The sequence below is a fragment of the Perca flavescens genome, chromosome 20 (genome assembly GCF_004354835.1).
Source record: "Perca flavescens isolate YP-PL-M2 chromosome 20, PFLA_1.0, whole genome shotgun sequence".
Taxonomy (NCBI): domain Eukaryota; kingdom Metazoa; phylum Chordata; class Actinopteri; order Perciformes; family Percidae; genus Perca; species Perca flavescens.
The window spans coordinates 2,171,169-2,181,168 of NC_041350.1; the positions used below are offsets into that span (position 1 = coordinate 2,171,169).

General features: G+C 40.5%; 2 protein-coding genes across 3 annotated transcripts in view; one reads left to right on the forward strand and one right to left on the reverse strand.

Moving 5' to 3' along the window:
* The window catches only part of drc2 (dynein regulatory complex subunit 2), a 31,691-nt gene extending 27,011 nt beyond the window's left edge, over positions 1-4,680 (reverse strand). The window contains exons 1-3 of one of the 2 annotated variants that reach the window (XM_028565065.1): positions 4,651-4,680; positions 1,921-2,110; positions 684-851 (exon numbers count right to left, since the gene is read on the reverse strand). In XM_028565065.1, the coding sequence (XP_028420866.1) occupies positions 684-851; positions 1,921-2,110; positions 4,651-4,658 (366 nt within the window). In that variant the 5' untranslated portion in view covers positions 4,659-4,680. Of the gene's footprint in view, positions 1-683; positions 852-1,920; positions 2,111-3,876; positions 3,935-4,650 lie in introns of those variants that run through there. The other variant, XM_028565066.1, reaches the window with a different exon arrangement.
* A 131-nt stretch (positions 4,681-4,811) lies between these two features.
* g2e3 (G2/M-phase specific E3 ubiquitin protein ligase) overlaps positions 4,812-10,000 on the forward strand; it is a 32,223-nt gene continuing 27,034 nt past the window's right edge. Inside the window, exons 1-4 of the mRNA XM_028566216.1 lie at positions 4,812-4,935; positions 6,311-6,388; positions 8,093-8,190; positions 9,311-9,412. Coding sequence (XP_028422017.1) covers positions 6,328-6,388; positions 8,093-8,190; positions 9,311-9,412 — 261 coding nt within the window. The 5' untranslated portion in view covers positions 4,812-4,935; positions 6,311-6,327. The remainder of the gene's footprint in view (positions 4,936-6,310; positions 6,389-8,092; positions 8,191-9,310; positions 9,413-10,000) is intronic.

Genomic DNA, 10,000 nt, shown 5'->3' on the forward strand with positions numbered 1-10,000 from the left:
ACAAACTGCACACATTACTACGCATTTCTGTTGTGTGTGTGTGAAGTGTGTGTCTGTCTGTCTGTCTGTGTGTGTATGTGTAAAGTGTGTGTGTGTATGCATGTGAGTGAAGTGTGTGTGTCTGTGTGTGAGAGAGAAATGTGTGTGTGGTTGTGTATGTGTGTACGTGTAAAGTGTGTGTGCATGTGTGTGTGTGTGTGTGTGTGTGAGAAATGTGCGTTCAGACACAAACTGCACACATTAATACGCATTTCTGTTGTGTGTGTGTGAAGTGTGTGTGTCTGTCTGTCTGTCTGTGTGTGTATGTGTGAAGTGTGTGTGTGTGTGTATGTGAGTGAGAGAGAAATGTGTGTGGTTGTGTGTGTGTATGTGTAAAGTCTGTGTTCATGTGTGTGTGTGTGTGTGAGAAATGCAAACTGCACACATTACTACACATTTCTGTTGAGTGTGTGTGTGTGTGTGTGTGTGTGTGTGTGTGTGTGAGAAATGTGTGTGTCTATCTGTGTGTGTGTGTGTGTGTTTTTTTTTAATTCCTAGTTATTTCAATGTGCCCTTAAAGCTTTTTCGTTCATGGCAAAGACTTCATTTGTACAGTAACAATAATGTATAATGTAATAATGTAATAATGTATGTGATTCACAGGACTGGCACGTCTATATACCGTCCCATGCCTAGTGCGTTACCTTGACGACGCTGTCCAGGCCGTCCAGCTGCCTCTCAAACGTCTGGCTGAGCACCGCGATGTCCCGGCGCAGCTCGGCGGCTCGAGTCTGGCGCAGGATGGAGCGCCAGCCTTCGTTCAGCTTCAGCAGGTTCACTGCGGTGTTCTTCTGCTCCTTCTGCAGCTTGTCCTGATGGATCCACACGGAGGAAACGGGCTCAGTGGTCCGTTAGCAACGTTAGCAACGTTAGCACCGTTCCCTTCATACAGCCATGGTTAACACGCGTAAACAGATCAGTAATCAGCATGTTAACAATATGTTTCCTTCAGTTATCTGTGTGTGTGTGTGTGTGTGTGTGTGTGTGTGTGTGTGTGTGTGTGTGTGTGTGTGTGAGAGAGAGAGAGAGAGAATGTGTGTGTATGTGTACCTGTTTTACTATATTTGTGGGGTCCAAAAACCAGGGACTACAGTATCCTTGTGGGGTCTGCACAGCCAAAATGCTGGACCCCACGAGTTTAAAGGGCTGTTTGAGGGTTAAGACTTGGTTTTAGGATTAGGGTTAGAATTAGGTTGTGGTTAGGGTGAGGGTAAGGGTTAAGGTTAGGCATTTAGTTGTGATGGTTAAGGTTAGGGTAAGGGTTAAGGTTAGGCATTTAATTGTGATGGTTAAGGTTAGGGTAAGGGTTAAGGTTAGGCATTTAATTGTGATGGTTAAGGTTAGGGTAAGGGTTAAGGTTAGGCATTTAGTTGTGATGGTTAAGGTGAGGGTAAGGGTTAAGGTTAGGCATTTAGTTGTGATGGTTAAGTTTAGGGTAAGGGTTAAGGTTAGGCATTTAGTTGTGATGGTTAAGGTGAGGGTAAGGGTTAAGGTTAGGCATTTAGTTGTGATGGTTAAGGTGAGGGTAAGGGTTAAGGTTAGGCATTTAGTTGTGATGGTTAAGGTGAGGGTAAGGGTTAAGGTTAGGCATTTAGTTGTGATGGTTAAGGTGAGGGTAAGGGTTAAGGTTAGGCATTTAGTTGTGATGGTTAAGGTGAGGGTAAGGGGCTAGGGAATGCATTATGTCAATGATGGGTCGATAGTAATACAGACTTGTGTGTGTGTGTCTGTGTGTGTGTGTGTGTGTGTGTGTGTGTGTGTGTGTGTGTGTGTGTGTGTGTGTGTGAGTGAAGTGTGTATATGTGTGTGTGTGTGTGTGTGGGGCAATGTGAGACTTACTCATAATAAGTAACATCCCGTGATTGTAAATGTGTGTGTTACCTTGAGAAATAGAGTGAGGATCTCCTCTCTCTTCTTGGCCATCTCCTCCTCAGCCTGAGCTCTCTGCTGCAGGAGCAGCAGCTTCTCCTCCTCCGTCTTCGCTCCTCCTTTACTTCCTCCTCTTTTCTTTGGCATGATTCCCCCTCTTCTCTTTCTTACTCCACTGCTTTGATACCAGACTGCACAACACCTGGATGCCAGAAATAAAAACAGGGTTTTCTCTACATTCATCTGTCTTAGTAGTCATTCTGGGTCGTTTGTAGTTTTTTTGTGTCTCTTTGAAGTAACTTTGAGTCTCTTGGTGGACATTTTGTGTCTCCTTATAGTCGTGTTGCATCCATTTTTTAGATGTTTTTATCTATCTTTGTAGTCATTCTGGGTCGTTTGTAGTTGTTTTGAATACATTTTTACAAGTTTTACTTTTCTTTATGGTCATTTTTAGGGTTGTTTTTGTTGATTTGTTTCTATTTTCAGTCTTTGGCGTCTTTTTGTTGTCATTTTTTCTGTCCTTGTAGTCATTTTGAATCAATTATTTTACGTTTTACATGTCTATTTTGCGTTTTTGGTAGTTTGTAGTCATTTTGAATCAATTTGTAGGCGTTTTATCTCTCTTTGTGGCTGTCTTGTAGTCATTCTTGGTCGATTGCAGTCATTTTATGTCTCCTTGTTGTTGTTTTGCATCAATTATTTTACGTTTTACATGTCTATTTTGCGTTTTGGGTAGTGTGTAGTCATTTTGAATGACTAACGTTAAATGACTAACGTTATGCTTTTTATCGTTTTGTGTCTATTTTAAGTCTGTAGTAATTTTGTGTACATTTTTAGGTGTTTTATCTCTCTTAGTGGCAGTCTTGTGTCTCTTTGTAGTCATTCTGGGTCGATTGCAGTTGTTTTGTGTTTTCTTGGTCATTTTGTGTCTCTATGTAGGGATTTTGGGTCATTTGTTGTTTGTATGTATATTTCTTTATGGTTTTGTATCTATTTTTAGACATTATATGTACAGTACAGGCCAAAAGTTTGGACACCTTCTCATTCAATGCGTTTCCTTTTTATTTTCATGACTATTTATATTGTAGATTCTCACTGAAGGCATCAAAACTATGAATGAACACATATGGAATTATGTACTTAACAAAAAAGTGTGAAATAACTGAAAACATGTCTTATATTTTAGATTCTTCAAAGTAGCCATCCTTTGCTTTTTTATTAATAAGGGAAATAATTCCACTAATTAACCCTGACAAAGCACACCTGTGAAGGTAAAACCATTTCAGGTGACTACCTCATGAAGCTCATTGAGAGAACACCAAGGGTTTGCAGAGTTATCAAAAAAAGCAAAGGGTGGCTACTTTGAGGAATCTAAAATATAAGACATGTTTTCAGTTATTTCACACTCTTTTGTTAAGTACATAATTCCATATGTGTTCATTCATAGTTTTGATGCCTTCAGTGAGAATCTACAATGTAAATAGTCATGAAAATAAAGAAACATTGAATGAGAAAGTGTGTCCAAACTTTTGGCCTGTACTGTATGTTTTGGTAATTATTTGTCTTTCTGTTGTCGTTTTGCATCAATTATTAGTCACTTTACTTCTCTTTTTAGTCACTGTTTGTATGTTTTTGGTCATTTTGTGTCTCTATGTAGGGATTTGGGGTCGTTTGTTGTCAGTATCTATATTTTGTATGGTTTTGTATCTATTTTTAGACATTATATGTATGTTTTTGGTCATTTTTTGTCTCCCTGTAACTTTAGCTAGTCGTTTAGCATCAAGTCTTAGTCGTTTCCTTCCATTAGCTACAAAGTGCTAATTTAATTTAAAACCCCACATTAAATACCACCAGGCTGCTGTAACGGAGTCTTTGAGTAAATTAAACATGTAACGTTAACGTTAGTCGCCATTTAGCGGCGCCGTGTGTAAAATATAAATTAAATACGGTATAGCCTAATAAACTTACCGTTGACAAGTGTCGGTGGTGTGTTTGTGTTCGTCTCCGTAGCAACGGCTTTGTTGGATCAAACCAACTGTTAGAAATGAAGGGGGGAGGGGGGGGTGAACATGCCCCAAGACATTTTAGAATGACCCTAAAAACGTGATTTTGTGTGTGTGTGTGTGTATATATATATTTACCAGTTTAGGTCAATATCATAATTATATTAAAGATGCAATCGATAATATTGATAACATTTAGCCACTAGATGTCGCAGACCCTCCCCCCTCCCCAATGGATTTTCTTCTTTTTTTCAGGAATGTAAATAGTAGAAAGCCAGACATCAAAATAGACAGCATTTTAAAATTAAATGCTGAATAGATAACCAAAATGATTGGTTATTATGATAAAATGTAGATACACTTATTATCTCATTATTGACAGTCTACATTAACATTAAAAATCTTTAAAAAATACTTTTAACCTCTCCCCCCCATGGATGTGGCTCTCCCTTTCCACTGCATACACGTCATGGTCACAACAAATGTCACACTTATTCAATTCAATAAGCTTTATTGGCATTAACAAAACACGTCAACCAAAACAGTCGGATACATAACACATATTAAATACATATGCCTTAAGAGCCCATAGAAAATATGTATTGTAGTCGATTATTTTGTTACCATGGATGTGTTTTAATATATGTATTTTTTGTCTTTAAAAATATATACATTTTCGTCTTTTTAAAAATGCGCAGAAAAAAATCTAAAATAAAACGTAGTAATTACGTAAACTGACCGTTCCATGCGATGTTCGCTGGGGAATTTTCTGTTGCAACACCGCGAGTGGCCACTGGATGAAATCAGCCGAGGGGCTCAGCGCTGTTCGTGGGTGCTTGGCTTAGTCTGCCGTAAAAATCCACAAAGAAGAAGAAGAAGCGGAAATGAGGTCCTTTTGTTTTGAAAGAGGGAAATTTAAAACTCGGCGGATAATCAAACGTAAACATCAAACCAGCGGAATAAATCCTCCCAAAACGAGACCAAGATGCTCGCAGTCTGATATTTCCACATCCCCGAATGTAAAGTAAGTGTTTATTCAACGTTTTCCTCGCAGACATTTCGTCGTGTTTTAACGTTAGATGTTAAATCTGTTGAAGATTAATTCGACTATTTGTATGACGTTTGAAACTCCCTTTACCGTTTGTCTGTAGTACTTTGTATATATCTATGCATTGCATCGACATATTTATATTTCTTAGCTGCGTGTTAAACATATTTTGTTCATAAATTCGACGGGATCAGATTTATTTTACCGTAACGTCACCTTGTTGTATTCAACACACAGAAACGCACACACAGAAACACACACACACACTCACACACAGAAACACACACACACACTCACACACACAGAAACAAACACACACACAGAAACAAACACACACACACACACAGAAACAAACACACACACACACAGACAGAAACATACACAAACACAGACACACACACACACACACACACACAGACAGAAACATACACAAACACACACACACAAGCAGAAATACACTAAACACGCACACACACACAGACAGAAACACACAAACAAACACGCACACACACACACACACACACACACACACGTCCTGCTGAGAAAAGGGAACAAATGGACTGTTCTCACTGTGTGTGAGTGTGTGTGTGTGTGTGTGTGCGCGCGTGTAGGTGTTTGTGTGTGTTTGTCTGTATGTGTGTGTGTGTGTGTGTGTGTGTGTGTTTTCTGTGTGTGTGTGTGTTTGGACTGAAAAAGATGGTCTTGGTAAGCAATTTGACAACTTTGTAGTAAATATTTATGCTGCATCAAAAAACATGCTCGTTAAGACAAATCTGTGCATAAAAAGTCACCAAAATGAAGTATTTTGAACCTCATAAATAAATACAAAAGGAGGGGTCCCTTTCAAAAAGGGACCCCTCCCTCCCTCCCTTCCACTAGGCTGCTCTCTGAGCCTTTCATGATGTTCAGGATTCAACGCTAAGGTTTTTGTTTTTTTCCCCCTCGGGGCAAGTAAAAACAAAAATCTACATGACCGAAGTCAATTTTTACCGGCCCCCCAATTTTTTATTTTTTTATTTCTAGGAAACAATTTGATAAAAAAAATTTCAAAGAAAATGGAAAAAAAAACCTTAAATTAAAATTTTATTTTAAAATTAAAAATGTCGAAGAAAAACTTCAAACCTTAGGAAAGCAATGTCTATATAAGCATAAAAAACATTTGAAAAAAAACTGTCAACAATGTAAATGAAAAAAAATGTAGAAAAAGAGTACAAATTTGCAAGCATCAAAAGAGGGAGCAGCCCTAATATTGTCCACCCTGGTAATTCTTGTTCAGTAAAGTGAAATGTAAAAAACAAATGTAAATCTTGACTCAGTTCTGACCTATGACCTTTCTGGTGGTTTCCTGCAGGGTCGCTTCACACCAACATGAAGAAGAAGAAGGCGAGAACGTCGCAGGGCGCACACGCCGGCAGCAAGCCGGAGGACTGTGAGTCATCTGCAACTCATTCACCCGTTATTATTATTATTATTATTATTATTATTATTATTATTATTATATCACATTTGTGAAAGAGCAGATATGTGGACTTGAGACTTGGTGACTTGGACTGGAGTCGGCTCATGTCACCCTTTTGATAGTCTCGCTTTGCCAGACCTTCCTCCACAGCGCTGCAGAGGAAGGTCTGGCTAGTCGACACAGTATTTTGAGATGGGAGAAAAACATGCTCTGGTTTATCGGCATTTCTTTAAACCAATCACAATCATCGTGGGGGCGGGGCTAAGCTCCGTACAGAGCCACGGTGCCTCTGCTAAATAGTCTCAGGAAGGAACTTGTTTTGGTGGAACATGTGTACGTTCAAAAGTAGTTTTAGTCGTGGAACAGAAAACTCCGATTGGACAGATAGTCTAGCTAGCTGTCTGGATTTACCCTGCAGAGATCTGAGGAGCAGTTAACCATAGTCCTCACCAATCAGCCGGAGGTTAGGACGCCAACACAGAGACAGAGGAAGGGGACGGACATCCGGCCGAAAATGAGGGACATCCGGCAGAATTTTTGGTGGCAACGGGGCAATCCCGGAAGTGAAACGCTGTTGATATAAGGTGCACCTCATAGTAAAGGTGTTGAAATTAATCAAATAATCGATGCATGGAATCGTGGACGTGGACGATGCTGCATCGATAATCATCCGGCTCATAATCAATTATTTCTGTTTATAATGTAATGTAGGCCTAACAACATTTCTGTTTACATATTCTGGTATGTTTTTGCACATTCAGGAGGTGCCATGTGCTCATTGCTGTATAGTTTTATGTATCCAAGTTATTTAGTATTACAGCACTGAAGAATGTTTGGTTTTTGAAGCTTGAAAAGCTATGAATTAAATATCCTACATGGCTTTAATAGAAACATGGATTTGACGCATCGTGACGCATCGAGATATCGAATCAAATTGAATCGCTGACCTGATAATCGTAATCGAATCAGGAGATCAGTTAAGATTCACACCTCTACCTCGTAGCCCTTAAATTGCCTCCTTGACTCCTCCACTTGCCTCCCTTCCTCGCGTCTTAGTCCCTCCCTCCAAGGAGGCACGGGAGAGACGCGAGGAAATCACGGGAGGAGAGTGGCAACGAGCAAATGTTTTTCAGAGAGATGATAGGTCCTTTCCTCTGAAGCGTCACATGAATCCGTCAGTTGTTTGGGTGGAGTTAGCTACTCTTCAGCTGCAGGAAGGCTGCTCTCTGTGTCCTCTCCTACAGCTCCTCAGTGATCCCTCCTCGATGCTTGTTCTTCGGTCCTCGGGGCAGAAGAGGGACAGAACAGCTTGCTGTTCATCCGAGGAGTCGAGATGCAGCCTTTGACGACCTTTTTGATGACTTGCGACTTGACTTGACAAAAGATAAACGACTCGAGGCTTGACTTGAAGCGTGATGACTTGCGTGTGTTCATAAGTTTGAATGTAAGTAGGGATGTAACGATTAACGGTGTAACCGTCTCTCTCTGTCTCTACCTCTGTCTCTTCTGTCTCCGTGTCTTCTTCCGTCTCTCTTTCTCTGCCTTTGCCTCTGACTGTTGCTCTCTCTCTCTGTCTATATCTCTGTCTCTCTCTGTCTGTCTCTGCCTCTGTCTCTCTCTCTGTGTCTCTGTCTCTCTCTCTCTCTCTCTCTCTCCGTCTCTGTCTCCGTCCAGGCTGTGCTCTCTGCAGGCAGAGTGATGATGACCCGGCCATGTTTGGAGAAAAAGTCACACTCAAAGAGGAAAAACTCTCTGTCCACTACTTTTGTTTGGTAAGTCTGTCTGTGGGTTTGTCTTCTCGTGGTTCCGTGCTTCATAAATTATAATCGCGAATCATAATTCCTCACATATCTTCAAACCTTTTTTAAACAAACAAACTTACAAAACGCTTAACAAGACAAAAATCAAACCATCAAACAATTCAAAAACTTTCAGCTGTCCTGATGTCAATGGGGAGCAGGACAGCAAACAGTCACGTGTAATCATATTTAGTTTGAAGGCCTAACAAACCGACTTAAAGGGAGGCTGCAAACAGCACACAATAAATTAATAAAGAGGAATTCTGAACTTGGGCCAAAGATCGCATATAGGGAGGTCACAATTTGTTGAGCTCAACTGGCTCCCTGTGGAGTCTCGGGTTGCTATGTTAAGACTGACCATGATCCATAAAATATTGTTTGGTAGTGTCCCAATTTTGTTGTTGTGTCTTATAACTAAGGTAAAGGACACACAATATTTACACTCGTGGCAGCATATCTGACCTGTGTCCTTGTAAATTTAGGGAAAGGGAAAGTAAGTAAGTAAGTAAACTTTATTTATATAGCACCTAACACCGATAGAATCACAAAGTGCTTTACATGCAGCACGTTTAACAATTAAAAAAACATCATACAAAACATAAAAACAATGATAGCTCAGTCAACTGAAAGCTTGTCTGAATAGTAGTGTCTTCAGCTGTATTTTAAAAGAAATAATAGAATCGGCCACACGCAGGAACCTTTGCATATATAAGGGCAGTTCAGTGGAACAAGTTAGATCAGCAAATTAAAGTCATTTCCAGCCTGAACTCTTTCAAAGAGAGAATCAAGGTCTGGTTACTAGAGAGGGTTGCGGAATAGATCAAAGGGCAAGTTACCATTTAAATTTTTTATTTATTTAAAAAAAAATGTTTTTTATGTTATGTCATTGATTATTATACACTCTGTAAGTGTCTTGTCTTGATGTTATGTGTTGAGGACCACAATGGAAATAAGTCCTGGACTTTATTGTGTTTTTATCCTCAATTGTATTTGATGTCTTTTGTTCATGTGTAAGACATTTTTTATACAATTTAAATAAATCAAATCAAAGCAAAATATTACACAGTTATCATCGGTGTGTGTTGTGTCACAGCTGACGTCTTGTGGAGTTTACCAGCGAGGAGAAGAGGACGAAGGCGTCTTCGGTTTCCTGCTGGAGGACATCAGACAGGAGAGCCGCCGGTCGTCTCGACTGGTGAGACATTCAAATCTGTCTTTTCAGTGTTTGTTTGTTAAGATCCCCATCAGCTTCTGTCTGTCTGGGGTCTCTATTATTTAATAAGAATAATACATAAGCTGGAATACATTCATCCATAACATTCATACTTACAACACAACGAAACTAAACACTTAGGGTCCTATCTTTCACCTGACCCAGGTGTCTTTGCTAGTTTAAGACCGACGCAGTTGTCAGTTTCCCGTCCAGCGCCCACGTCATTTAAATAACAAATGCACCTGCACCCACCTGTGGCCCATGGGCGTGCTGGTCTTACAGGGAGGTGTGTTCAGGTGCATTCTGGGCGTGCTGGTCTTACAGGGAGGTGTGTTCAGGTGCATTCTGGGCGTGCTGGTCTTACAGGGAGGTGTGTTCAGGTGCATTCTGGGCGTGCTGGTCTTACAGGGAGGTGTGTTCAGGTGCATTCTGGGCGTGCTGGTCTTACAGGGAGGTGTGTTCAGGTGCATTCTGGGCGTGCTGGTCTTACAGGGAGGTGTGTTCAGGTGCATTCTGGGCGTGCTGGTCTTACAGGGAGGTGTGTTCAGGTGCATTCTGGGCATGCTGGTC